Source organism: Sceloporus occidentalis, unplaced genomic scaffold (genome assembly GCF_023333645.1).
Source record: "Sceloporus occidentalis isolate IW3139 unplaced genomic scaffold, rSceOcc1.0.p SCAF_20, whole genome shotgun sequence".
Taxonomy (NCBI): domain Eukaryota; kingdom Metazoa; phylum Chordata; class Lepidosauria; order Squamata; family Phrynosomatidae; genus Sceloporus; species Sceloporus occidentalis.
The window spans coordinates 9,713,651-9,741,361 of record NW_028317000.1 but is presented as its reverse complement, the minus strand read 5'-3'; the positions used below and the strand labels follow the sequence as shown (position 1 = coordinate 9,741,361).

The 27,711-nt window shown below is 45.6% G+C and overlaps 2 protein-coding genes across 5 annotated transcripts in view; one reads left to right on the top strand and one right to left on the bottom strand.

Moving 5' to 3' along the window:
* The window catches only part of LOC149301929 (potassium/sodium hyperpolarization-activated cyclic nucleotide-gated channel 3-like), a 36,332-nt gene extending 33,526 nt beyond the window's left edge, over positions 1–2,806 (bottom strand). Inside the window, exon 1 of one of the 2 annotated variants that reach the window (XM_089482925.1) lies at positions 2,652–2,806. In XM_089482925.1, the coding sequence (XP_089339051.1) occupies positions 2,652–2,776 (125 nt within the window). In that variant the 5' untranslated portion in view covers positions 2,777–2,806. The remainder of the gene's footprint in view (positions 1–2,651) is intronic. The other variant, XM_089482924.1, reaches the window with a different exon arrangement.
* Positions 2,807–5,876: 3,070 nt separating this feature from the next.
* LOC149301928 (dual specificity protein kinase CLK2-like) lies at positions 5,877–27,622 on the top strand. 3 transcript variants are annotated; one of them, XM_089483002.1, is made up of 13 exons: positions 5,877–6,092; positions 9,723–9,886; positions 11,126–11,330; positions 14,689–14,782; positions 15,186–15,252; positions 16,632–16,748; positions 18,480–18,646; positions 20,397–20,491; positions 20,735–20,864; positions 21,098–21,180; positions 23,358–23,437; positions 25,151–25,241; positions 26,928–27,622. In XM_089483002.1, exons 2-13 carry the CDS (start codon positions 9,723–9,725, stop codon positions 27,111–27,113), a joined length of 1,479 nt encoding a protein of 492 aa, XP_089339128.1. In that variant the 5' UTR covers positions 5,877–6,092; the 3' UTR covers positions 27,114–27,622. The 3 variants fall into 3 exon arrangements, with proteins under 3 accessions (XP_089339128.1, XP_089339130.1, XP_089339131.1); XM_089483004.1 differs by having other exon boundaries at positions 5,878–6,092; positions 14,692–14,782; XM_089483005.1 differs by having other exon boundaries at positions 5,879–6,092; positions 20,738–20,864.
* Positions 27,623–27,711: the final 89 nt, after the last annotated feature.

Here is a 27,711-nt window from a genome sequence, read left to right as displayed (position 1 = left end):
TTTGAAAGTGGAATACACACCCTTGGAGTGTAATAGAGTCTCCTTCCTTGGAGGTATTTAAGCAGAGGCTGGATGGCCATCTGTCGGGGATGCTTTGATTTGGATTTCCTGCATGGCAGGGGGTTGGACTGGATGGCCCTAGTGGTCTCTTCCAAGTCTACGATTCTATGATTCTATGATTTTTGTTGTCTGGCTTCAAGTTGTTTCTGAGAGTGATGGCAACTCCAAGGTGAACCTATAATGGGTTGTGTTGGGGTTTTGTTTGGAGGGCATTTGGCATTACCATTTTTGAGGCTGAGAGAGTGTGATTTGCCCAAGGTCACCCAGTGGGCTTTACATAGATGAGTTAGGATTCAATCCCTGGTCTGCAGTTATAATCCAATGCTCAAACCACTACACCACACTGTGCTCTCATACACAAATTGAGTTCCCCATCCACACTGAGATGCAAGCAACACATATTGTTTAGAAATGGCTGTGAAAACCTTCAGCTATTTGAGATACAGAGAGGAGCAATAAACCCATGAGAAAATGCACATGTCTCCAGATTTGTTATGCCAACACAAGATGGCCATTCATTCTGTTGCAAAATCTGGCTCTTGGGCAGAAAGGGGAGTAAGTCTTCCCAATCCGCTGCTACCTAATCCTTTTGGAATGGAAAATCCTGAGGACTGAACTTGTGACTTTTGCCACGCAAAACAGGTACACTGCCACGGACTGATGCTGCCATCCCACAGTAGACTTTGATTGAATGCTCTTCTTTGCAGCAACAAAGGATGACCATGCTCCAGCCAGGTTAGGTAGCAGCCTCTCCAGAATCCTGTTTATTACATTCAGGATCTTTACACACAGCTGTGTTTTTTTCCTAATAACTTTGAAGCCTATAGAAGAAATTGGGACTTTTTGTGATTTAGATACTTGGAAAATGTCGTATTACTGTGTTGCTATGTAATATAGAGATTCTTTCCATAAAAGGAAAGGCTCAAAGGAGGGGAATGAATGAAGAGGAAAAGTCAGAAAATGACCAGAGAGCCTAAATGAAGGAGAGCCACATTGGGGGGGGGGGGGGGGAATCAGTGTGCTTAAACATAAAAAAAGAGACCGTAAATTTCTAATGATTTTAAATGATGTTAAATGTGCACAAAACATTCTGAGCCAAAAAACCCATGCCAAATTCTGCTGATATAACAACTAGGAAAGGAACAAGTGTGAGGTGCATAGTTTGAAAATAGGCGAGTTTCATGACTGTCAAAGCCTTTCTTCCTCAAGTGCAGCCACAGCATGTCTTTGTAAATTCTATCTGTTACAGACTGCCAAAATGAAGCTGCTTTGGGTCTCTTTGGAGGTATGCTCTTTAAATGACGCATGGGTCCTAAGAGTCTGGAGGTCACGCCAAAGCCACACTCCATTCCTAAGCACTGGAGGGCAGCTTTGGTGCAGCTTCCGGATTCTTAGGATGCATGCATCATTTAAACAGCATACATCCAAAGAGACCCCAAGCAGCTTTACTTTGGCAGTCTGGAACAGGCCTAGGCATCGTCTGGAACTACCTGTTCACTGAGGGGAGGGTTTCACACAGGCAGATGGGAATGATTGGACTGCAACTCCCAGCATTCCTCACCTATGCTGACTAAAGCTCGCTATACCTGGAGAGGCTGGGGATCAGACCTTGGGGAAAGTGCATGCTTCCACAAGCATGCTGCTTTTTTCTGAGACGCACCAGCCCCCCTTTCTAAAAACCTTGGCCCTTGAGAGAGGTATGAACGGTGTGACTCTCACTGTTCCTTGGCAACAACGCCGATTGTCGTCTGATGGGAGTTGTCATCTGATCCATCCAAAGAGTGTAGAAGTGGGGAAGTCTGGCCTCAATAGAACAGAGAGGCAGCAAAAGGCACTGACTGTGGGCCCTGGAGATTTTTCTGCCACCTGAAAGAACAGGTGTCTATGGGAGTACATGCACGATCCCAATTCTTCCTCTCTGGATGTGTAGGGATGAAAGCCACTGACCCAGGCATGGCTTGCTTTGAGGACTCCAGGTCCATTGTGCTGCTTTCTAGAGGCATTGAGACCATTTGGAACTAGAATTTCTGGGGGTTTTGTGCCCTCTCTCGCTCTTTTGATCATGATAACTATGGATGCATTTTAGGAATCTGTTCACAAGTGATGTTGTTTTTGGGTGCCTCTAGGCAAGGTTTGTTTTTGAGAGGGGTTTGCCATTGCCATCTCCTGAGGCTGAGAGAGTGTGACTGGCCCTGGGTCACCCAGTGGGTTCCCATGGCTGAGCAGGGAATCAAACCCTGATCTCCAGTCACAGAGTCATTGATTCGTAGAGTTGGAAGAGACCTCAAAGGCCATCCAGTCCAACCCCTTTATTCTGCCATGCAGGAACTCTCACTCAAAGCATCCCTGACAGATGGCCATCCGGCCTCTGCTTGAGGACCTCCAAGGAAGGAGACTCCACTTGTGTAGCCCTTAGGAGCTTCCTCCTAATGTTGAGGTGGGGTCTCTTTTCCTGCAGCTTGCATCCCTTGCTCCATTGGGTCCTATTCTCTGGAGCAGCAGAAATAAAGCTCTCTCCCTCCCTCCCTGCTCAGGATGCCATCCCTCCAGGCATCTGAGCCGTCGTGTCTGGGGCCCTGGGTGCCGGGTACCTGAAGTCGCTGTAGGGGTGGATGATCCAGGTCCCGGCGGACTTGACGCGCTGCTGCTCGATCTCGACGGCCTTGTGGCTGCCGAACATGCGGAGCGAGAACTTGTTGATGGCCGGCTGCAGCATGGCGCCCAGCTGCCTCTGCACGAAGCCCGCCCCGGAGGAGGAGGAGGCCCCGGGCCCCGAGGGACCGGCCACGGCGGCGGCGGCGGAGGCCAGGTCGGCGGCCACGATCTGCTCGGCCACCGAGGAGGCCAGCCCCGGAGCAGCAGCCGCAGCCGCAGCAGGCGCCGGGGGCGGAGGGCCTTGGCGGGGCTCTCCGGCGGAGGAGGAGGAGGAGGCCTCCTCCATGGCGGGACTCGGGCCCCTTCCTTCCCTTCAGGCGCCCTGCCTTCCCCGGCCCTCCGCCTCCGCCTCCGCCTCCTGCTGCTGCTGCTTCTGCCGCCGCCGGGGCAGCATCCCTCTCTGGCTGCCGCCGGAGCCCTCGCCGGGAGCCCCGCCGGCAGAGAGCCACCAGCAGCGCCGCCCTCCGCCTCCGGAAGGGAGGGGAAGGCAAGGGGCCAGGCCTGGCCTCTCGGAGGCTCGGCGGGCGGCTCAAGGGTCCCCGGCGGCGACGGAGCCCAGCTCCCAGAGCCCCTCCTTCGGCCAGCGGGGCCGAGGCTTCTGGGAGACGGAGTCCGGCTTCTTTTCTGGGGCCTCCGTCCCTGGCTTCCGCTCCTCCACCGAGGAAGCAGCAGCCCAAGCCCAAGCCCAGGAAGGCTCTCTTTCAGGGAGTCCCAAAAGGGCTGCGAGGCTGCCTTTGGATTCTGTCCCTCTGGAGATAGATAGACTGCCCCTGGGCAGGGAAGCTCGCTCGGGGCTCCCGGGGCCCCTCTCTCGGCCTCCCTCGCCCTCAGGGCCCAGGAGGGAAGGAAGGAAGGAAGGAAGGAGAGCACTCTTCTCCAGCACCACATCCCCCATCAGCCAATGTTCTTTTTAGGCACTGTCTTCACTGTCCAGCTCTCTCCTCCCTCCATATTTGCCGCTTTGATATTTGTGGATTTCATTATTCGCAGATTGGATTGATATGTCCTCTCTAGGAATCTCTAGGTCCTCCTCCAGCGCAACTCTGTGGTCAACTTGTACTAAAAGTTGCACTCAAAGACCTAGAGATTATGCCTAGAGAGGTCACTCCACTCGGCCTTTGTAGCTCTTCCAGCGGAACTCTATGGTGAGTGTCTGTCAGACGTTGACCACAGAGTTGCCCTGGAGGACCCAGAGATTCCTAGAGAGGCCTCCTCTCAGGTAAAAACGTGGTGTTTTGGTTATTTGCGGTTTTTCCATGTTGACGGAGGTCTTGTGCCCCTAACCCTAGCAAATATGGAGGGATAAGTGTATAGAGATGGGGCCATGACCATGGCTTGGATGGTTCTAAATGTAGTGCTTAATTGTACATCTTTCCTCTTTCCGGTTATTAGACTCTACACTAGAAAAGGCAAATGTTAATGGTCACTCAACCCTCATGGATAGTCCTTCTAATAATGAGATCATCCGGAGACATGGGGTGGGTGTTATCAGTACATTGATGACACCCAAATCTGCTTCTCTATGTCTCCGACTGCTTCAGTGACCAAGGATGGCATCACCCCTCCGAATGACTGTTTGAGATCAGTAATGGATTAGATGAGAAAATAGACTTAAACTGAATCCAAATAAAAGGGAGGTACTGGCTATAGGCAATCCTAATCCGGGAATGGTGATAAGCTCTCCAGTTCTGGACGGGGTCACACTTCCCCCAAAGGACTGTGTTCATAGCTTGAGGGTACTCCTGGACTTGTCGCTTCAGCTGTCATCTCAGGTGGATGCGACGGCCAGGAGTTCCTGTTATCAGCTTCGGCTGATACGCCAGCTACGCCCCTCCCTGGAACGGGAAAACCTAGAAGCGGTTGTACATTCACTGGTAACCTCTCGTCTCGATTTCTGCCATGCGCTCTACATGGGGCAACCCTCATGCCATGTTCGGAAGCTGCAACTGGTCCAAAATATGGCAGCCAGATTGGTTACAGGGACTTCTAAATTTGATTCTATCACACCTATCTTAAAATCCCTACACTGGTTCCCCATTTGCTTCCAGGCACAGTATAAGGTGTTGGTTATTACCTATCAAGCCCTAAATGGCTTGGGTCCAACATACCTGAGGGAATGCCTCCCCCCATATAATCCTTCCCACACTTTCAGGTCCTCTGGGATGAATCTATTGCAGTCAGAGAGAACTAGACTAGTAACCACTTCCCAGAGGACGTTTTCCGTTGCCGCTCCAAAAATCTGGAACGATTTACCGGACGAGATCCGCCAAATAACATCTTTAGGTGCCTTCAAGAAGGCAAGCCTTTCCGAATTGACTTCCAATTTTTCCACTGACCTAATTGCTCCCATTGGATTGAATGATCTTGATTGATTTTATTGGCCATCAGTTGGGAATTGTTTTATTGTTTTATAGGGTGGGAGGGAGTTTGGGAACTTGAAATGTAATATATCTTTTAACTATTGTTAGGACTATTGGGTCCTAAGAGTCCGGAGGTCGCGCCAAAGCCACACTCCATTCCTAAGCACCAGAGTGCAGCTTTGGTGCAGCTTCCGGATTCTTAGGGTGCATGCATCATTTAAACAGCATTCCTCCACAGAGACCCCAAGCACTTTAATTTGGCAGTCGGTAACAGGCCTGAGTCCCCCCTACAATCCAGGGCCCCCTTCTAAACCTTCTGACCAACTCAGGCACTGCCACCATCCACCCCTCCTTCCTTTAGTGCCAGGCACTGATGCAGCCCATTATTTTGGCAGTCTGTAACAGGCCCAAGATGACCGAACTGAGGCTGTCCTGCTTTGGCCACATCATGAGAAGGAAGGACTGACTCCCTGGAAAAGACAATCATGCTGGGAAAGGGAAGTAGGGAGGGAGGGAGGGAGGCCACATGCAGAGGGAGCATGGACTCTGTTAAGGAGGTCACTCTGAGTTTTATGGGTTGTGGAGGGCCTTCTTGGAGGGTCGCCAGCCCTTGAGAGCAACTCAAAGGCAGTCAACAACAACAACAAATAAAGGCATTCCTTGGACCACTTTCTTTTGCAGGAGAAGCACACCCGGAAGTTCCCTCGGGGAGGGGCTCTACCCAAGCCGTATCTCTGCAGTCCCTTGTGAGGTCATCACGCACCCTTCCGCGCCTGTACGTCCGTGACGCCCGCCCAGTGCGTGAGCGTCGGCGGCGCATGCGCATTGCGTCTGGCCCGTCCCTTCCGTCAGAGGCGCTGCCCGCTCCGTCCGTGGGCTGCAGGAGGGGAGAAGGACGACCGGGAGGAGAACGAACGAACGGCGGCGGGCGGAAGGCAGGCAGGTCGGCCGGCCGCCGCCGTCGCCGCCAAGACGGACTTCCTGTGGGACAAGCGGACGGGGCTGGCGGCCAAGAGGGTGCGGGAGTGCGCATGCGCAGCGGAGGGAGGGGGGGGTCGAAGGAGGCAACAGCAATTGGAAGCACTGTCTGCAAAGGGCACTTCTTTATGCAATGAGCCTGGCTGGCTTTCATTTAATGGCTGGAGCTGGTATAGCCCTGTCTTTAGGCCCAGTTAAAGTAGACCTATTGATTCACTGGGGGTTACTATGGATGTGTGCGTTTACTATTTGACACGTCTATTCAAGCCACCTCCTTGTTTTTGCAGGCTCCTGTTGTGTGCAGAGTAGGCAGGAGGAAGAGTGGCTTGAGTTTTCAGTGCTCTTATTATTGCTGATGTTACAACAGGTTTTTAATAGGAGCACTATGGCAGGTTTTCTTTCATTAGCTTTTATGGGGGTTTGGGGGGGCAGCAAGGACTCTAGCACTGTTAATAGTGCAATCCTAATAAATGCAGTGCGTTTGGCAGGGAAGATGTGTGGCCCTGTTTGGGTGAGGTGTCTGGTGCACACTTTTCCATGGATGTAAATGAGGGTATTGTTATATGGTTGCCATAGATCGGCGTCATCTTGAAGGCATCTAACAAATTATCAATGGCCCCATACAGACTGCCAAAATAAAGCTGCTTCAGGTCTCTTTGGAGGTATGCTGTTTAAATGATGCATGGGTCCTAAGAATCCGGAAGCTGCACCAAAAGCTGCCCTCCAGTGCTTAGGAATGGAGTGTGGCTTTGGTTATACCTCCGGACTCTTAGGACCCATGCATCATTTAAACAGCATACCTCCAAAGAGACCTGAAGCAGCTTTATTTTGGCAGTCTGTAACAGGCCAATGATAGGCGCTCTGGGAGACCAGGGTTTGAATCCTTGCTCAGCCATGGAAACTCACTCAGGGTGGCTTTGGGGAAGTCACACTCTCAACCTCAGAGGAGGGCAATGCCAAACCCCCTCCAGACAGACCTTGCCAAGAAAATCCACTGATAGGATCACCTCACAGTACCCATAAGTGAGAAACGGTTTAGGGTACACATCAGTAACAATAATTAAACCTATTTAGGTTTGCTTTAGGGTCACTGCCCCTGGTTAGTACTTGGGTGGGAAGCTGCCAACAGATCCCTGTGTGCCGTAAGCTATATTTCAGAGGAAAGAATTGGCAAAACTACCTCTGAGAGTTCCTTGCCTAATAAAACCCTATTAAATGAATGGGGTCACCGTAAGTCAAAGGCGCATACAAACACAAGCATAGAGTTGCCATAAATTGGAAGTTATTTGGAAATGCACAGCAACAACAACAAACCTTGGTCTCTCTCACACCATTATTGTAGGAGAGATGGGTATCCAGGGCAATACCTCCGCTTCAGTGGTGCGTTGTTATACATTTTAGCTGTAATATCTGCAGTAAGGTTGTTGCTAACATCCAACTATTAGTGCCTAAGGAGAAAGACAATTGCTACAACAACCAATGCGGGGAAATAGAAGCCGCCAATAGAAAAGGATGAACAAGAGACGTCTTCCACAAAAAGCAGGAATTCAAAGAGATATTCAAACCAAGGATTGGGGGTGCTGAATGATCAGAAGAGGAACATAATACACAACCACAATGACATTTTAAAAATGATGGAAACAGTACACAGAGGAGCTATACAAAGCATGCAAAAGGATGAACAACACACGGGAAGCCCTTTTAGGGCTGAAAGCCGGGGTATAAATACCAACCCAAACATTTGGAAAATGAAGTGAAAACCAATTTGAAAGCAATTAGAAAGAACAAATCGGTGACATTGCAGTATAACAACAATCCACAGATGCAGAATCAAGTTTAGATATAACTCAAATCTGCCAACAAATATGGAAAACAAAGCAGTGGTGCACAGACTGGAAGTGATTAATATACATATCTATATCCATAGAAAAGAAGACACAAAAATTGTAGCAATTACAGGACCATACATTCATTTCCCATGCAAGCAAAATCATGCACAAAATGCTGCAGGAAAGTCTTGTCCCAGAAGTGCAAGTTGGTTTCAGGAAATGAAGAGGCAGTCGGGATCATGTTACATGGATGGATCATGGAGCACACCAGGGAACGCCAAAAGAAAATCTGATGTGCTTTATTGACTACAGGAAAGGCGTTCACGGCACTGATGATGAAAAATTGTGGCTTGTACCAAGAGGAGGACAAGAGGCTAGACTACGAAGAAAGAAAATGATTCTCAACCAGTGAAGGAGTCAGGCAAGGCTGCATAGTGTCACTCTATGCAGAAAACATACGCAGAGCCATCTTGGACTCAGGAGGAGGAGTGAAAATAGTTATGGGAACTGACAGGTATGAGAAGAGTGAAGATAGGTATGGGAAGGAACATTAACAACCTAAGACACAATACTACTAGAAACAAACAAAGGTTTAGCATAATTAAGAGGGTAACAAAGGTTGGACTAATGCTCAACATTGGAAAAAAGAAAAATGATTGCAGAAGAGAATTTATCATAGACAACTAGAAAATTGAAACAGTGGAAAGAGTTCAAATATTGATCAGAGTCAAAAAAATCAGAAGAATCAGTCAAAAAATCAGAAGGGCATCTGTGAAAGACATGGATAAGATTATAAAGTGTAAAGATACAACTCTGAACACGAAAATGAGGATAATCCAAGCCACTGTATTCCCCATCACCATGTATGGATGTAAGAGCTGAATGGGAAAAAAAGCCGATAGGAAGAAAATAATCTCATTTGAGATGTGATGCTGGAGGAAAGTACTGAGAATACCGTGGATGACCAAGAAGACAACAAATGGGTTCTAGAGCAGATCAGGTTGAAACTCTCTGGAAGCCAAGGTGACAAAATTGGGGCTGTTGTACTTTGGTTACATCATGCAGAAAAAATCATCATTAAAAAAGACAATGATGATAGGAAATGTGGAAAGCAATAGAAAGAGAGGAACACCACATGGCAGATGGTTAGACTCAGTCAGGGAAGACACGGGCCTGAACCTGCAGAGAAGCTGAGAACAGGGGGACTTGATGATATCTCATCCACAGAGTCCCCATAAGTCGACATTAGCTCAAGGACAGTTAACAGCAACATGTTTGGTGTGTGATGTGCACCATGTTATGCAACATATGTTTGCAGTGTGTTTCCTAGGGCTTCTTCCTTTTCTGAAGCCATCTTGGACAACTAGCATTTCTCACTCCGCATATGATAATAGCCCATCAGCTACAACAGCTGCCCTCCCCCCAAAAAAAACTTGTTTGGGGCTACTATTTTGAGTAGCATTGTTATAGATAACATGATATGACAGATGCTTAGGGTCATTGCTGTGCTCCATACTCCGGATAAATTCATAATTTAAAAAGTAAAATAAAATAGCCTTGTAGTAACATCTAAGGCTGTTAAAAACTGTGGTTTGTTTTAGCAGTCCTTACAATTAATGATGGCTGTCATGGCCTGTTTGGGTTTTGAAAGTATGTGCATATCGTATTTTCCTTGGTGTGGAATATCTTAGAAGACACTCTTATTAACTCCCCCACCCCATAGCTAAAATGACATTTACAACTGAAAATGTGATCTTTCCCATGAATAGTTAGCTGACATTTGGTGTCTTCAGGCTCAGCCTTTCAGATGGTATCCTTACATTCATCTCCTTGTTTGCAGATGCCTCATTCCAGAAGGTTCCGCTCTTCAGAACACAGCAGCCGGGGCAGCTACCACGACCACTACAGAAACCGCAAGCACAAACGGAGGCGGAGCCGGTCACCATCAAGCAGCAGTGAGCGGCGGCATCGCAGAGAAGATAGCTACCATGTCCGATCCCGGAGGTGAGTCGGTGAAGGGGCTTTTGGAAAGCAAAACCAGAATGTTAGCAAAGGTATGACTGTGGCAGCAGAAGTGGGAACTGCCCTTTTTGTAGGTGAGTGAAGTTTGAGGAGGCCCTTTGGCCTGGGATAAGCAGACACCGCATCCCATCAGCCCCACCCAGCATGCCTAGAGAACAAGAATAACAAGAATAATGGGGGTTGTGGCCAAAACATATAGTAACCATCAGCTTTACTACCCCTAATTTTTGGGAGGAATACCAGAGTTTGCTGAGGGAATACTAAATAGAAGACATGAAGAACCTGGTCATCCAGGTAATTGACCTACAGGTCTCAGCAGCTGGATATTCAGTAGCAGGGCTTAGGGTAGCTGAAGTCTAGCAGTATCTGGAAGGCCTGTGGGGAAACTGAGCTATCACAAATCACCAACGCTTGTACCTGTACAATATATTTGTGCCTTAATTTGTGTGTGTGTGTGGGGGGGAATTGTGTAATGATGCAAAGGAAAACAGACTTGTGTATAGATTTATTTTTTTCCTGATGAATTCCAGGTTTGTATACAAACTTGGGTTGGCTACAAATCCTGGAATCCCTGATCACTGACCATGCTGGTTTAAGGCTTCTGAGAGCTGAGGTCTAGCAACATAGGGCCCAAACAGACAGGCCAAAATAAAGCTGCTACGGGTCACTTTGGAAGTATGCTGTTTAAATGACACACACATCTTAAGAAGCCAGAAGCTATGCCAAAGCTGCACTCCAGTCCTTAGGACTGGAACATGGCTTTGGAACTGCTTGCAGCCTCTTAGGATGCATGTATCATTTAAACAGCATACCTCCAAAGTGACCCAGAGCAGTTTTATTTTGGCCTGTCTGTTTAGGCCCATAATAAGGAATCCTGTGGCACTTTAATTTGATATGAAGTTGCTTGAAGCCATCCTGTCAGGTGTGCAATAGTATATCCTCAGTTGGCTGTGGATATATATTTCATGGTCCAGACGAAGGCTGTGATTGGAAGGACCACTAGTCCATGAAATACAAAAGAAACAGTGTGAACAGAAACACAAAAACATTGCAGGCTGTACCCTTTACATTTATTGGGCCTTGGAATTCAAAAGAATTGAAAGACTTCACCCATAGATTACAGGGTCAAGTAGCACAGCCTACAGTTGAACTAGCTCTATGCCTTTATATTCACTTTTGGATCTGACTGCATTTTCTCTCTGTTCCCTGGGCTTCTCCCAGTTATGATGACCATTCGTCTGATCGACGAGCCTACGACCGGAGACATTGTGATGGATATCGACGAGATCCCTATTATGAGGCTGAGTACCACCACTCTTACGAGTACCAACGTTCCCGTGATGACAGCTACCGTAGCTGCAAGAGCAGTCGGCGAAAGCACCATCGGAGACGCCGTCATAGCCGTTCCTTCAGCCACTCCTCATCGGTGAGTACTTCCTGTCTCCTCCACTCTCATTGCATAGGTTGCCGCTGTCAAACCTGTAAAGGTCATTTGATATTGACATGGGGAAATAGAACTGTACTCTCAGTGTTTGGAGGATCACTAATGTATCCTGCAGGCCAGTTTCTGTTTCACTGATATTCATGCTGCTTTTGAGTTAGGCAGTCGTAGAAATCTCTTTTTGATAGATGGTTCCAGATTAAACCAGCCCTTTCTGAGTGGCTGTGGGGTGCTTAGAACATAAGAAGCTTGCTGGATGGGACCAGAGGCCTGTCTATTTCAACATCCTGTTTCTCCCAGGGGCCAACACTGGGAAGCACACAAATCTGGCATATGCCTTAATTCTGGAAATTTCTGCTAGTTAGCGATAGCAATAGCAAGTACATTTCTATACCACTTATCAGTGCACTGAAGCACTCCCTAAGCGGTTTACAAAGTGTAAACTAATTGCCCCCAACAAGCTGGGTACTCATTTTAGCCACCTTGGAAGGATGCAAGCCTGAGTCGAGCTTGAGCCCTTATGCTGGTATTGAATTCACAAGCTTATGGTTTGTGAGTGAGTGGCTGCAGTACAGGCATTTAACCACTGTGCCACCAGGGCTCTTTCTGCCATAAGCCCTGAATTTGGAAAAATGACTTCCGGTTGGAGATTCTGAGTCTATGTTGTGCTGAGTTTCCTAACCTTTGATTATCCCCTTTGCAAAAACCACCTAAACTGCTGTTGGAGGCTTAGGCAAAATAGTGCCAAGGTGATCATGACCTGGGGAATTTTAAAAGTTCTCTGAAAAGACAAGCTAATGTTGTGATTTTGTGACAAAAATTCAGAGGGTGTTTTCTTCTGAAGTTAACACCTGCATATATGGACAAATTACTTCACTGTATCCCAGCCACACCATCCCTTGCTGTGTCTCTCCTTAGTTTGTTCCTAGATGTCTTGTCTTCATCTCTGTTTTTGATGCAAGGAGTAAGTGCTTTTACTGGGTTTCCTGCTGGCTTCAGTATAAATGTGAACAGCATAGGCCTGGCCTTGCTTGGGAACCTAAAGGCATGTGGAATAAAGAACCATACTGTCAGATTACCTGCCCAGCTAGTCCAGTATTGTCTGTATCAGTTGGCAGTGGCTCTCTTAAGGTAAAGCTAGGGGATCTTTGACCATCTAGATGTTTTGTACTTCAACTTTCAAAAGCTCCAGGCAGTATGGCCAATGCCAAGGAATATTGGGAGTTGTAGTGCAAAGAGGAACAAAGGTTCCCCACCACTGCCCAAAGACTTCCATGACCATAATGATTGAAGGCCCTGTCCTATACAAAGTCAGACTGTTGGTCCATTTTGTTCAGTATTGTCTTTGCCCTCCTTCCCCCAGTCTGGTGCTCTCCACATCCATTTGACCACAGTTTGGCCATGGCCAAAACGTTTGGGCATGATGAGAGTTCAAATCCAAAACACCTGCAGTGCATCAGTGTTGGAGAAGATTTGCTCCAACCATGTCAGCACCTCCAGAAATTTGAGTGGGGATTTTCTTGCCAGTGCTTGAATTTGGAACCTTCTGCTATATGCTGTTTTACACACAGCCCACTATCATATACAGTTGCCATTTATTTGAGCAAGTAACTAGTCTGTATTACCCAACAGTTATTGTGGTTTTGCAGTAGAATGAGAAATGTGTGTGTGTGTCTAAATACCCTAAAGGCATCAGATCCTGTGTGATCTTAGATGCTAAGTAGGGTCAGCCCTGGTTAGCAATTGGCTGGGGGACTGCTAATGCATACCAGATGCTGTTGGCCATATTTTACAGGAAGGAACTGGCAAAGTCACTTCTGAGTATTCCTTGGCAAAGCCACCTCTGAGTATTCCTTGTCTGCCCTATGGAATTCATGTGGTCACCATAAGTCAATGTGTGTATGAAACTAGTGTATCTCATTGTAACAGTGAGGTGCTAAACAGTTGGGTCTTTGGAGTTTTTAAGCTCTTGGTCTGTAGAAGTTATATGAAGAATGGCAGCACTGTACACAGTTTAGCCATTTGCACAAATATGTCATTTTTGTGAGGTAGAAGGGTGCACAACGAACAGTTTGGCTAACCAGCCGAGCCACTATATGTTCTGGTTACTTGTTACTTATTCTTGAACTTCCTAACATATTCAGGGGCCTAGATGGAAGAGGGTATTTTGACCATACATTTCATTTCCTGGCATCTGTAGAAAACATAACTGTGTAAATATGCTGTTAGATTTGGACATCTGGTCCAATAAGCTGCTCAAAATCTAGTTGTCCATCTAGCCAAGCACTGCCTATTTTGACTAGCAACACTCCCTGGGGAATCAGACACAGTGAAGCCTGTCTTTTCTCTCATTTTTTATCTTTTCTTCTGTAACCATAAATGAAACTTTCAGCAGTGCAGAGCAAGTGCTCCAACAATGAGCTATGATCCCTTTCTACCCCTTCTTTTCGCACTGGAAATAGAACATGAGTACCATGCCTTATGTTGCTGAGACTGGCACTGTAGACAAGGCATTCCTCATACCTCTAAATACTATCCTCTTTCAGATAATAGTGGATATGCATTGTTTTTTGCTTTCTTCTTCCTCTGCTACCACTTTTTACTAAGGTGGTGACTGCACTGCGGAGTGAAGCAGTAACTGAGGCAGCAGCTGCTTGCTGTCTTTTCCCCATATGCTTCTAGGCTTAGAATGCCCAGGAGGATTCTGGAAGAATGGCAAGGGCAAGTAGGCAGCTACAGCATTTCCTTGGCTCCAGTGTTTACCTGCCACATGCAGAGGGTCAGGTTGAGAGTGCGGTGAATATTTCATGTGGGCCTCCCTTTTCTCTGGTTTTTGAGCACAGTCTCTGTGCTCTTGCAGCATTTGGATCCTAGGATACAAGAGTTCATTCTTCCTCTCTGCCTGGTTCTTTTTGGTGTTGGCTTGGGGTGGTCTGTTTGCAAAACATTTTCTCTCATTATCTTTTCTTCCTCCATGGATATATATATATTTATTTGCTTATTTTTCTTTTTTTTTATACATACGTGTATACATATTTATATATATAAAAGAAATCCTGAGCTAGTCTGTGTTATCTTGACGTTTTTCTCCCTTGCAATATCCCTTATCGTTTTTATACATATATATGCGCCTCTGTGCCGTATGAATTGGCCTGGGAATCGTCCCTCCTTCCTCCAAATCTACCACGGGCCTACCATTTCCATGGGTGACGCTTGGCTGGCTGGCTTGGCCCTCCGCTGGTGTGAAAACGCCCCGATTGGCCGGGTGAATGAATGAATGAAAAATGAAACGAAAACCCTCCCCACACTCCACCTGTGTCTGCACTTGGGGGGCCCCTCGCAGCAGAGTCAACAAAGCGGCAGGAGAGCCAAGAGCGTGGAAGACGACGACGAAGGCCACCTCATCTATCGCATCGGCGACTGGCTCCAAGAAAGATGTACAGCCAAATCGTAACATAATCTAGTCTCTAGTTAAGCTCCCCTCGCAGTCACAGAGTTGTTCTTTTAGCTTTACCTGCTGTTCTTTTCTTATTTTTTTCTTTTGCAGTGTTTGTTTTTCTAAAGAAAAAAAGCCAGTCCCCTTTTTCCACCTTTTCTTAAAAATGCTACTTTCCCCCAATTCCCCCTTCTTCCATTTTCTTTCCTTATTGTTAACCACTTATGCCAGTATGTTAGGGATTTTCTTAGCTTGCTCAGAGGCCAGCTCCTTGAGCTGGCAAAGAGTTTTTGTGGTGATATGTTGTTATATGGATCATATATATTCTTCATTATCTCACACCCTCCTGTTTCTTTCCCCCACCTTCTCTCTCTCTCTCTTTCTCTCTCTCTCCCCCCCCTTAGATGAGATCATTAGCACCCTTGGAGAGGGTACTTTTGGCCGGGTCGTACAGTGTGTGGATCACCGCAGGTAAGAGGATCAGTGGAGGGAGGAAGCAGGTCTTGTTGCTAGGAATTTTTAAATCAGGAGCTATATTATTCCATTGAAGTTAGTGGTCATTCTGCCTGGGAGTAGTAGTCTAAGAATGTAATTTTTCCAAGCTCTGGAAGCAGCCACAACAAACGGAATCCTATAGCATTCCAGTTTTTTGGGAGTACAACTCCCATTACCTTTGAACATTGGATAAGGATCAATATTGCTGCCTGGGGCCATTGGGAGTTGGAATCCAATAACATTTGGAGGCCCTAATTGCTAAATAAGAGGGAGGTAAGGACTGGGACTTAACTCTTTGAGGTTTTTACCTCCAGCAAGAGTAAAACCTTTTCCTTTGGACTATAATTGGATAGTGAATTGAATTTTACCTGTACAGCACCTAAAAGGTTTCTGGATGTAGCAGTACAAAAACATCTTGAGAAATTCAATGTTCTCTGCCTAAGAAAGGAGCCTAGGGCTTCACAAAAACCAGAGACAGTCTGGAACTCAAGAGGAGTTACTTTACTACTGCTAATGAGGTTTAAATTTAACTGTCCTTTCTCTTAGTCCCCACATGGCCAAGTGGAGAATGACTACTGTCTGTGTTATATCCTGCTAAACCAAGTAAACAGAGACAACTTCTGATACAAAACATAGGCCTATGACTCTAGCACCATCATTTTTTCCCTTCTGTATGATTTTTTTTAAAAAAATATTTTGCCTGATGAAGAAGCCAGTGGAGTCGTGAAAGCTTGCATGATATGTTTTGTGCATTTTGGTTAGTCCATAAAAGTATCACTCTTTTTGGATTTAGGATTTTGTTTTATTTTGCTATATGGCCAACACTGCTACCCCTGAATATGTTCCTTAATTGCTGATAAGTTCTTTTCAGTGTAATCAATCATTGTGGGTTAAAGCACCTTTCCTGTGAAAAGAGGATTGGCATCCATATATCTATGCCTAGATTGCCTTAAGTCTGATATGGCTGCTCTTTGCGTGGTGGACTGCAACAGATGCACAAAGTATTAATCATCAGTTGGTGCATGGATATCCACATAGATATAGATATGTAGACAACATGGCTAGGGGAAAAAAAATCTTGGTAAACCTGAAAGCAGTAAAAAAAGGAGTTTCCAATACTTGAGTTTGCAAGACCTGAGCAGGGATGTTAAGAATAGAGTCGACAAAGCAGATTGATAAATAAGTTACAACATGCAATAACTAGAATCTAGTATTTCTCTATAAAGCTGAAATGTGTGCAAGAGAAGCAGCACATTAGGGAAGTGATTTAGAAAGACCAGTATAGTGTGTCTTTTCCCCCATCCTTCCAACAACTTAATTCTGAAATCACTTCTTCCTTCCACCTCACTCCCCAGGGGCAACACACGTGTGGCTTTAAAAATAATCAAGAATGTGGAAAAGTATAAAGAGGCAGCTCGTTTGGAGATCAATGTGCTTGAGAAGATTAATGAGAAAGATCCAGAAAACAAAAAGTGAGTGATTCTGTGAATCTGGGTGCAGAAAGAAAGGGAGGTTGAATGTGTACATGGTCCTCAAGCACAGGTACTTTCCACAAATTCCCTGTCAAGGAAGAGAGCTCTGCGAGTGCTTGGCTGGGAGCTTCTAGAAATTATGATCCAAGACATCTAACATGTCTAGGCTGTTTTTAACATGTAGGGTTGGTGAGTTCCATTGGACACAAGGACCTGTCACAAGTTTGCTTCTTGCAATACTACCTGGTGGAAATGATTTCTGTTTCTTGCTGATCTAGTAGATTAATGAAAGCAGCCCTGGAGACCTTAGCTTCAGGATAATATAAAAATGTCTATGAATAATATAATTTAGTACCTCTTATTTCTTCCTATTTTACATGGGCTAAGAGAAAGCTCAAGAAGCTTGCAGTCAGTAATCTCAACACAGATGATAAGTTGATGTAAAAAATATGAGCTATACATTTCGTCAGTTACAGAAAGCTACATATAAAGTGTAAAAGGTGAGGAGTAAATTTATTCGGTATTCTCCAGGTTTTGGAAAACTGGGCCTAAGTTGAAATAGGTGTCCTTTAGTCTTTCTTTCAGAATGATGTAGGTGTGAATACCTAGATACAGGTACACACAAATGCACACATTTTAAAATATGTTGGGCTACTTTTACAGTTGATGGGCATTTTCTTGTTTCAGAAATGCTCAGACATCAGTGCCTTTCATTGTCCCTTCCTTTGTGTATGGGACTGTGCTTTCTGAGTGCGGCAATGCGGCTGTGATTTCTCCATCCCTATCACCCAAAACCCAGGTTCTTCCCATGTCTTTCTCATCTGGGCCAGACCAAGGCTTTTGAAATTTGGATCCCATCAGATTTGCACTTAGAAAAAGCCGCCTTGGTCATTGCTGTGGAGAAAGTAGGGTGTGCTGCAGATGTGGACCAGGCCAAGATCCTATATAGCCAAGCATAGCATAAAGGTTCCTCATGCAGCAATCTTCTATGGTTGTCCTGTCACCACCCCTTGACTCATTGTTACTGTGTGATCGCCTTCCCCATCCACATGGCCATTCTGTTGCTAGTGGAGAGGAGAAGGGAGGCATCAGAGAAATTCCTAGCTGTGTTCCCATAGTCAGATGCAGACTGTGAATGTCTGCTGAGACCACTAATGTCTTCCAGAGGTCTTAGCAGATTATGTCATTGGTGAGTGCCTAGGTATGCAGACATAGCCAAATGCTTGTCTGATCCTCTTTGCTGTCCACTAGCAATGGAATGGTTTGTAGGGAGCAGGGGCAGTCAGTCCTGGAAACAGCTTTGGTTGTTGTAGAAGTAGGAAGAGAATACCAAGCTCTGTAATCACCAAAAAAAACCACATACACAAGTGTAAGGTGGACTCAACACTTCTGCATGTCACTCACAGAATACTGGCTGTATTATGCAGCAGTGCCTCCTTGACTTCACTGATCAGGAGGATTGGGGGAAAAGGAGAGTTTTAACCCAGGACTTTCCATGTGAGTCTGATTACATTTGTCCCTTGAAAGGTTTTAAATACCATCTTGATATTACTTTCTATTGAGCTTCTTTTCATGAACCAGAACCCATGTGGGTACTTGTTAGTGCATGCTCAGAACATCTCCCCATTTCTCTGCTGCTAACATCTCTCCCTGAATTGCTTCAGTATTCAGAATTATTTAGTGCATTCTCACTGCTTTCTTATCTTTCTTTTCCCTTTCTTTCTCTTCCAGCCTATGTGTGCAGATGTATGACTGGTTTGACTACCATGGTCACATGTGCATTTCCTTTGAGCTTCTGGGGCTCAGCACTTTTGACTTCCTGAAGGACAACAACTACCTGCCTTATCCCCTCCACCAGATCAGGCATATGTCCTACCAAGTGTGCCAGGCTGTGAAATGTGAGTATCAGGAGTGGGCACAGGGTGGGTGGATGAGTAAGGGAATAATCAGGGCAATACGGGTGTATAAATAGTAAATGGTGGGTTAAAAAGAAGTATGGTCTTTTAAATAATGTTTGTAGACTTGTATTCAAGTCTTATTTCCTTACCTGATCTCACCTGGTAGACTACTACCTGTTGAGACTGTTTCCCTTGGGAAGGGGATAAAAGCTGCGTGCCTGCTGGGGGGAATTGCTTGGGGGGGATGAGGGTAAGGGTCAATCCTTTTGGTTGGTAAGGGAGGTGTGCATTGGATTGATAGTAATTTTTAACCAACAACCAGCCAGCCAGCAATAGAAATATGTGTCACATGGAGGGTATGGGAGGGAAGCAGCCACCACGACAGTAAAGGATAGGGAGAGATATGGTATAGAAAGTCAGCCTTATTGTCCTGGTAGAGTTACAGTGGTCTATTGGGATTCCATCTCCCTTACCAGGTGTCCTGTCCCACAGTTTGCTGAGTATGAGTGTGTGTTTTTGAAGATGGGTGGCTGGGACAGAATAGGGATTCTGTTGGTGTACCACCCCCCTGCTGCTCAACACTCTTCCTTCCTGAGCTGATTGAGTTGGTCTCAGCAGTGGTGTTGGAGTCCCCTCAGCTGGTACTGGGGGACTTCAGCATCCATGCAGAGACTGCTCTGTTGGGAGCAGCTGAGACTTCATGTCCACCATGACAACCATGGGGCTGTGCCAAGTAATATCTGGTGTTACCCATGCTACAGAACACACTCTAGACCTGGTTATCTGTTCTAGACAGAATGATAGTGATCTGGGTGTGGAGAAATCCAGACAAGACAGAAGTGCTCCTGGACAGTCGTAAGGCAGATCAGGAAATAGGGACTTTGCCTCAGGATGTTCTCCTGGACTCAACTCTGAGCCAGGATGCTCAGGTTTCAGCAGTGGCCAGGAGTGCATTTGCACAGTTGAAACTAGTTGCACCAGCAGCACCCATTCCTTGAGACATCAGATCTGGCAGTGGTGACACATGCCTTGATTGCATCCCCTTTGGACTACTGCAATGTGCTCTTTGTGGGGCTGCTTTGGAAACTGTATGGAAACAGCAGGTTCAACACACTGCAGCCAGAATGCTGGCCAGTTACAGGGAGCATATAACTGTCTTGTTGAAACAGCTTCACTAGCTACCAGTTTATTTCAGGGCACAATTCAAAGTGACCTCTAAAACCCTATATGGCTTAGGTCCAGACTATTTGCGAAACCACATCTTCTCAAACGAACTTGGCGTATGATCTTCAGGAGGTTTTCTCTCAGTCCTGCCACCATCACAGGCTCACCTCGTGATAACACAACAGAGAGGGGGAGGGACATCTTTCTCAGTGGTTCTCCCACCTTCTGGAACTGTCTACTGTGGGAGGCTAGGCTGGCTCCTTCCCTGCTTTCACTGGCAAGCAAAAACATTTTTATTCAGGCAGGCTTTTTAATCATGACAAGCTGGTTTTTATACGGAGTGTGTGTTTTAATTATGGTTTTCATTGTTTACGTTTTAATGTTAATTTTATGCTGTTCTAACTAGATTATTTTAATTGTTTTTAAACATTTATTGTAAAGTTTTAAAAATATTTTTATCTTGTGAGCCATGCTGTATCTTTTTCTGGGAGAAAGGCGGCATAAAAATGAAATAAATAAATATAAAATAAAATAATTTCTAAAATGAAATAATCTTCTTCTTCTATGCCTTCCCCACACCCTACAGTTCTACATGAAAACAAGCTCACTCATACAGATCTCAAACCTGAAAACATCCTCTTTGTCAATTCGGATTATGAAATGACTTACAATCTGGAAAAGGTGAGCCTATGGTTTGGGAAATCAGTTTTACATTGTCCTAAAGAAGGCCACAGCTGAGGTGGCTGACATTGCCTCAGCATCACATAGAAATAAGCACAATCCTGAGAGCAACTATGTCTATCCTGTGTGATACCAGGTATAAGATGGATAGAGTGAGAGCTAAGCAGGGACAACTAATTTTTTTTCTTTTTTGTACCCTTAACTGCTGTTTCCCCATCTTTCCCCCCTCCCCTTCTTCACAAGAAGAGAGATGAGCGAAGTGTAAAGAACACAGCTGTCCGAGTAGTCGATTTTGGAAGTGCCACCTTCGACCATGAGCATCATAGCACCATTGTCTCTACGCGGCATTATCGGGCACCAGAGGTCATTCTAGGTCAGCATGAAGGGGCTGTCTGGTTCTGGATGGGATGGGCTTGGTTACATAACTCGGGCTTGGATGCTGCCAATGCAGCATGCCTATAGGGGGGATGCATGTATGTGCACGCACACACACACACAGACACACACACATAGTGATACAAAATTTGGAATGGAGTGGGGTGCCATGGCTTGGATAGCTGCTGAGTTTACAGGTCAATGAGGTCACGTCCTCTTTCATTTTTTCAGAGCTAGGTTGGGCCCAGCCATGTGATGTCTGGAGCATTGGCTGCATCATCTTTGAGTACTACATGGGTTTCACATTGTTTCAGGTGAGTGTACCAAAAGTGAGGCGGATTCATGTCATACTGGGATGGGTAACCTGCAACCCTCTAGCTGTTTTGGGAGTTGGGCTTCCATCAGCTGCACGCACCATGGCCAGTGGTTACGGATAATGGGAATAGCAGCCCCCAAAACCTATAAGCCTCTATGCCTCATCTAGATTGTCATGGCAGTGTCTGGGAGGGATTGGACATGTTTGCTTGTATTGTTGTTACTGCCCTCGAGTCAACCTAAACTCATGGTGACCCTATGGATGAGACATCTCCAAGACTACCTTTCCTCCACTGCTCTGCTTAAGTACTGTAGATTCAAACTATTTCTACTGCCTTGTAACTTTCCTAGCATGATTGTCATTTGTAATGAGTGATCACTCCTCATGATGTGGCCAAAGTATGACAGCCTTAATTTAATCTTGGCTTCCGGGGAATGTTCAGGCTTCATCTGTTCATTTATTTGTCATTTTGGCTGTCCATGGTATCCTTAGCACTTCCTCAGTACCACATCTCAGAAGAATAGCTTTTCTTCTTATCCACTTTCTTCACTGTCCAGATCTCATATTGGTACATGGTGATGAATACAATGGATTGGACCATTCTAACTTTAGTGCTTAGTTGTATAACTTTACTCTTAGAATCTTGTCTAATTTTTCCATGGCTACCTGCCCATTCCTAGTCTTCTTCTGATTTCTTGACTGTAGTCTCCTTTCTGATCTATGTTTGATCCAAGGTATGGGAAGTCTTTAACTATTTTGATTTCTTCAGTGTCTAGACTGAATTTGTGTAGCATCTCTATGGTCATTATTTTTGTTTTTATATTCAGCAGTGAGCCTGCTTTTGCTCTTTCTTCCTTGACCTTATTTATTAAAAGTTCCAAGTCCATGATGTAATATTATGCCATCTGCATATCTTAGATTGTTGATGTTCCTTCCTCACATCTTTACTCCTCCTCCTTCTGAGTCTAAACCTGCTCTTTTCCTGATATTTTCTGCATACAAGCTGAACAAGTAGGGTGACAATATGCAGCCTTGCCTGAACCCCTTGCCAATCTCTGTGACACAGGAGCTGTCTGATTAAATTTGAGGCTGTGGGTGGCAGGGTCATAGCAAAATTCTAGAAGAGATTCAGTCACAAAAGGGACAAGAGCAGACAAACTAGTCTAGACAGTGAAGGCTGAGAAGAAGTGGCAGAAGTCAGACAACACGGCAAAGCAGGGGAAGTGGGGTGGAGGCCACATATGACCTCCAGAGCCCAGTTTTGTAACCCAAAGCCCATGGTTTTGGATGCAGTTTTTGCCTAAAAACTGGAAATGCATGTCAGCAACAGAACTCCTTCCATACTTTCTTATTTGACTCCAGTACAGCCACAGGAGGAGATGAGTTGGGTGCCATCAGGGGTGCTGTTAGGGCGGGGGGTGATTTGGTCCCTGATTCCAAGCAGTTGCTCATCTCTGGTCCAAAGGAATGAGGTGGGGTATAAAAGCAGGAAAAAGAACAAAGAAAGAAGGCTAAACATTTCATCCTTATTTGAAAGAACCAGAGAGGTCTTTCGCAGCTACAGACAGTCTAGCAGGGGCCTTTATGTCCATGGGAGTTTCCTTCAGATGACACGGATGATCACAAACTTATGAGAAAGATGAACCCCTGTTGTTAGACAGGCCTCAATAATCCTTAATCATGGAGCAGTCTATCTGGAGCTGATAGGAGATAGAATCCAGGAATATCTGGAAGGCCACAGTTCCATATCTCTGGGCTAAGACATGGGTGGTCCAATGGCCTGTTTGTGCCAGGCTCCATAGTATGGCTGCTGGTTGCAGAATTCTTGCAAAGGATGCTTGGACTTGGTTGAACCTTCATCTGATCATTCCTGATGTTTTTGAACTAAATCATTGACTCGATATCACTGAATCGACACAAGTTGTGCCTTAACTGAAAGAATCTCGGCATGGAACTCTTGTTCTGAAAACTTAAAACATAACAGTGGATCACATTGGAGTTTAGGAATATATATATATTTAGCAAAAAATTGTGTGACATTGAAGGCAGCTCTTCTCTGAGCTAAGCCGTTCCCAATTTGCTCTTCCCACTCTTCAAACAAACTTTATGTCCTGGATGTAGTTGATGGCTTCTGTGCTTCATTCTTCTTTATCCCTCTCAAATGTATTCTTTTAGACCCATGATAACCGAGAACATCTGGCAATGATGGAGCGGATTCTAGGTCCTATCCCATCACGTATGACTCGGAAGACCAGGTGAGTGGCATTCATTGCTTTTTGGGGTGGGTTGAGAAAAGATAGGAAAGATTAAGGGGAGCTCGAAGTGTTTAGAACATCAAATAGGCAGCCTGCCTTTGGAGCTGGAAGGAAAAGAACTGTGGCATAACATGGAATCATAGATGTATTGTAGGTGAAATTATGAGACTTTTAAATATGTCTTACATGACTTTTTTAAAAACCCTACTCTCTTCAAGACACTCAGGCTGTATATTTGGTTCTCTCAAAATGCACTTTTTCCTCACAGCATCCCTGTGAGATAGGTTGGGGGTGAGAGAATGGGCATTGACCTAGGGGCCTTAACTGAAGTCAGAACACTTTCTATTTTGGCTGGCAATAAGCCCTTCCCTCAGAGGTGACACATACATTGCACAGCTGTTAAGCAAGCTTTGTAGCTGAAGAAGGACATGAAGCTACATTTCCCATAGTCAACACTACATTGAATGCAGTAGATTTAAATGATGGTGATACTGACTTTATGTTTTGATGTACATTTAAAAAAGAATATTACAATATGATCCCTGTATCCATTGTCTTGGTTCCCAGGGTTTCACTTACCTGTGATCTCAAAAAATACTGCCTCCCCTACCTGCTCATCTGCTGCCCCCAGAGGGGAGGGTAGCACAAGGGAAGATTCACATGTTGGGGCTCACACTGTTTCCCTCAAGCATCAAGGCCCGCCACACAGCAAAAGCTCAGGAGCCCAGCCTGCCAGCCAAGATCTTTCCTTCTTTCTCATGTCAGGCTGCTAGCTCCCACAGTCACTGTACCAGAGGCTCTGCGGATGAAGGCGAGGGCAGCGGGAGACCAGACAATGAAGTCCTGAAAGCAGTTCCATCTGTGGGTGCTAAGTCTGACAGAAAGCCTGGCTACATGAAAGCATGCACCTCTCTTGACTGAGGAAGGAGATGGAAGCTATGGAAGGTTGGAGTCCTTCCTCACCTCTTCTTCCAGACTGGTGGCTCCTAGAGAGTTGTCCTACCAGGCTCCATCTCCTTTTTGGCCAAAAGGGCCACACAGCTCCATACAGCTGGTCTTCCTGCTAGATTTGTTACCTGGGGAGGGGACTGCTTTCAGGAGTTTAATGGAGGTAGCCTGGTCCCCAGCTACCCTCACTTTCATCCATGGAGCCTCTGGCACAGTGATTGTATGGGAACTGGCAGCTTTATATGAGGAAGAAAGCCAGGAAAAAGCAAGGAAGGACCCTGGCCAGTAGTGACAGCCATGGCTCTGAGGCCCTGGGTGTTCACTATGTGCTTATCACCTTCCAGTTGGCCCTGGTACTTGAAGGGAACAAGCAGCATCCCAGCATGTGACTCTTCCCTTCAGCTAATCTCCCTTTGTTGCGGGAGGGGAATATTTTGACTATATTTTCACACACTTCATACAGTATTATCAAAATATAGCATTCACAACTATTTTCAATTTCATGTATCTGAGGAAAGTCCAAGAACATATCCCTGCAAGTATGGGGTTCATACGGTACTTTAAAGGTCTATGGCAGAGTCCTGGCTTGGGGTGATAGGCAGAATATAAACTTAATAAATAAACTGTATGTATCAAGGCAATAAGTTATTTTCATCTTTTAATTTATCTGTTTGTCTCCTATTGCTTCTGTACTTTTCCAAAAAGTTATGCCACAGTGGCTTTTTGTGTATCTGACCTTCCTTAGCATGTTTCATTTCTCCTCAGGAAGCAGAAATACTTCTACCATGGCCGCCTAGACTGGGATGAGAACACCTCTGCTGGGCGCTATGTACGGGAGAACTGCAAGCCACTGCGGGTAAGATAGTGCCTAGCTTGTGTTGCTGCTTTGTGTGGTAATAGAGTAATTTTATCAGAAAAAGAGATCAGATTTGTTTGATATGACTTGTTCCTCTGAAACCCATGTTGACTTATTTGCCAGTCCTTATTTCCTACTAACATTCCGTTTTAGCTCTGTAATCCTGGAGCTCAGGGCTTCTGACCCAGCCAAGAGTTTCTTTTTCCTTGGTTCAGATTCACCCTTTCTCCCTTGCTCCCAGCCAAATCCGTCATAGGCTGGAAGATGTAAGTTATGGAGGGAGGAGTCTCTTTCTTCAGGCTAGCCCTGGTTGAGCTGGGCCAGCCTATTCACTTCCTCCCAGGCTGAAGGATGACCATTATGGAGGGAGGAGCCTCTATCTTCAGGCTAGCCCTGGTGGAGCTGGGCCAGCCTATTCACTCCCTCCCAGGCCGAAGGATGACCATTATGGAGGGAGGAGCCTCTATCTTCAGGCTAGCCCTTGATGGAGCTGGGCCAGCCTATTCCAGCCTAAAACTTACTAAAGGGGCACAGAAATCTTCATCTTCTGGTGCCAGGCCTGACTCCTGTTTAGAATACAGTATCACACTACAGTGTTATGGTGGTATTATTCCACTTTAACTACTATGACTGCCTCCTGTGGAATCCTGGGATTTGCAGCTTATGTAGAGGCATTTAGAATTATCAGACGGGACTCTTAGGCCTCACTAAACAACAAAGCCCAGAACCTCTCATTCAAATTCAAGTGCATTCCATCAGAGCGATAGGTGCTTCCTCTGCCTTCCTGAGTGGCATACCACTGGGTGTTGTATGCAGGACTGCCATGTAGTCACAACCATTGACTTTCATATCACACTACAGACTGGATGCTCTATCCAGAACTGATGCAGTCTTTGAGGGACAGTTTTATTTTCACGTTTGAAAGTTACTATCACAGAGCAAGGGCCGAGTTGCTTCATATTCAATAAAGGTTTTAGTTGAACTGTCACATATCTTATGGTTCTGGCATGACACTGCTCTTCCTTAACTGAATATCTTGCTAGTCTCCCAGTTGCCTGAGTCATAGGTTACATACCTGTAACTGTAGTTCTTCGAGTGGCCATCTGCAAAGTCACACAAGCCTGTCCTTCCTTCCCTCCTGGTGTGTCCTGTATTCTTGGTCCTATGGACACTGCTGTGCAATGTCTTTAAGAACTGAGGTAAATGAGCAGGAATAGTTAGAGATAGAGGTGAGGGTGTGTGGAGCTACCACCAAAAAGCATATATTCCAGAAAGTTCTGATGGCACACTGCGCAAGGACAGGATAGCCCACTTGGGTGAACTCACAGATGACCACTTGAAGAACTACAGTCTCTCCTGTCCTGAGGATTGAAGTTTTGGCCTTTGGCCTGCAAAGCAGGATTTATGGATTGCCAAGTCCTTTTAAAATGGAGGGTGTTCCCAAGGTGTCTGGCAAAGAAGGATCTTTCGAAGTTTTCCTTATAGGTTTTTTTTAAATGTGTTAATGTTTTTAGAAAGTTATTTTTTAATGTTGAAGTAGTGTAATAGAAGCTTGGCCTAGAATATTTTGTTATCTTTCTTTGACTTGCCTAGCACCTTTTTCCCATACCAGGACTCATCAACTCACAACTAAATCAGTAAGGTACAAATAACTGAAAATCTTTGTCCTTTCCCTTCTCTTTGCAGAGGTACTTGGTATCTGAAGCAGATGAACACCACCAGCTGTTTGACCTCATTGAGGGGATGTTGGAGTACGAGCCAGCCAAGCGGCTGACATTGGCTGAGGCCTTGAAGCATTCATTCTTTGACTCCCTCAAGTCACAACAGCCTGGCCCCAAACCGTGGGATGCTAGCCGGGACATCAGCCGGTGACTGGTGTGGCCCCTGGCCTCACATTCCAAGCCTTCCCCTCCCATTGCTCCGCACACTTGGCCCCTGTGGAGGCTTGTGCGGTGTGTGTTCATGCATTTTGGTGCTTTTAAAATGAAATTACAGAGGAAATTCTGAGTCAAGCCCCTTTCCCACACTCCTGGTTTCCTTTTTTAATCATGTAAAGCTTGTTAATATGTGAGATAGTGTATATACAAAACACAGAAAATCTCTTGGCAACCCTCCCTGCCAACCAAGCCATGTAAATAAATGGAGTTTCTTTGGGTTCATGCCTTCCTCTTTTTCTCTCTTCATTTCTCTTGCAGATGTTTCCATTCCCATCCCTGCCCTGTTGCATCCGTTTTCCCCAATCCTGCCCCATATAAGTTATAAGGCTGGTGGGATCCCCTTTGGGAATTATTTTTGGATAAAAACCATAGCCTATTTCAATGCCAGAGTTTTATATGAATTTTGTACAGTTTGTGTAAAATAAAATATCATGTGAAGTAACAGCAAGGGTCTGTCTGTTGAGCTGCTCTTTTTGTCTGTCTTTCTCCACAAATGGGAAACCAGTTAGAACCTGTAGCCTTCATGGTCTTCT

Coding starts and splice junctions, on each gene's coding strand:
- LOC149301928 (XM_089483002.1), top strand. CDS start 9,723: ATGCCTCATTCCAGAAGGTTCCGCTCTTCAGAACACAGCAGCCGGGGC. Junction 9,887..11,125: donor TACCATGTCCGATCCCGGAG/GTGAGTCGGTGA, acceptor GGCTTCTCCCAG/TTATGATGACCATTCGTCTG. Junction 18,647..20,396: donor AGTGTGCCAGGCTGTGAAAT/GTGAGTATCAGG, acceptor CACACCCTACAG/TTCTACATGAAAACAAGCTC.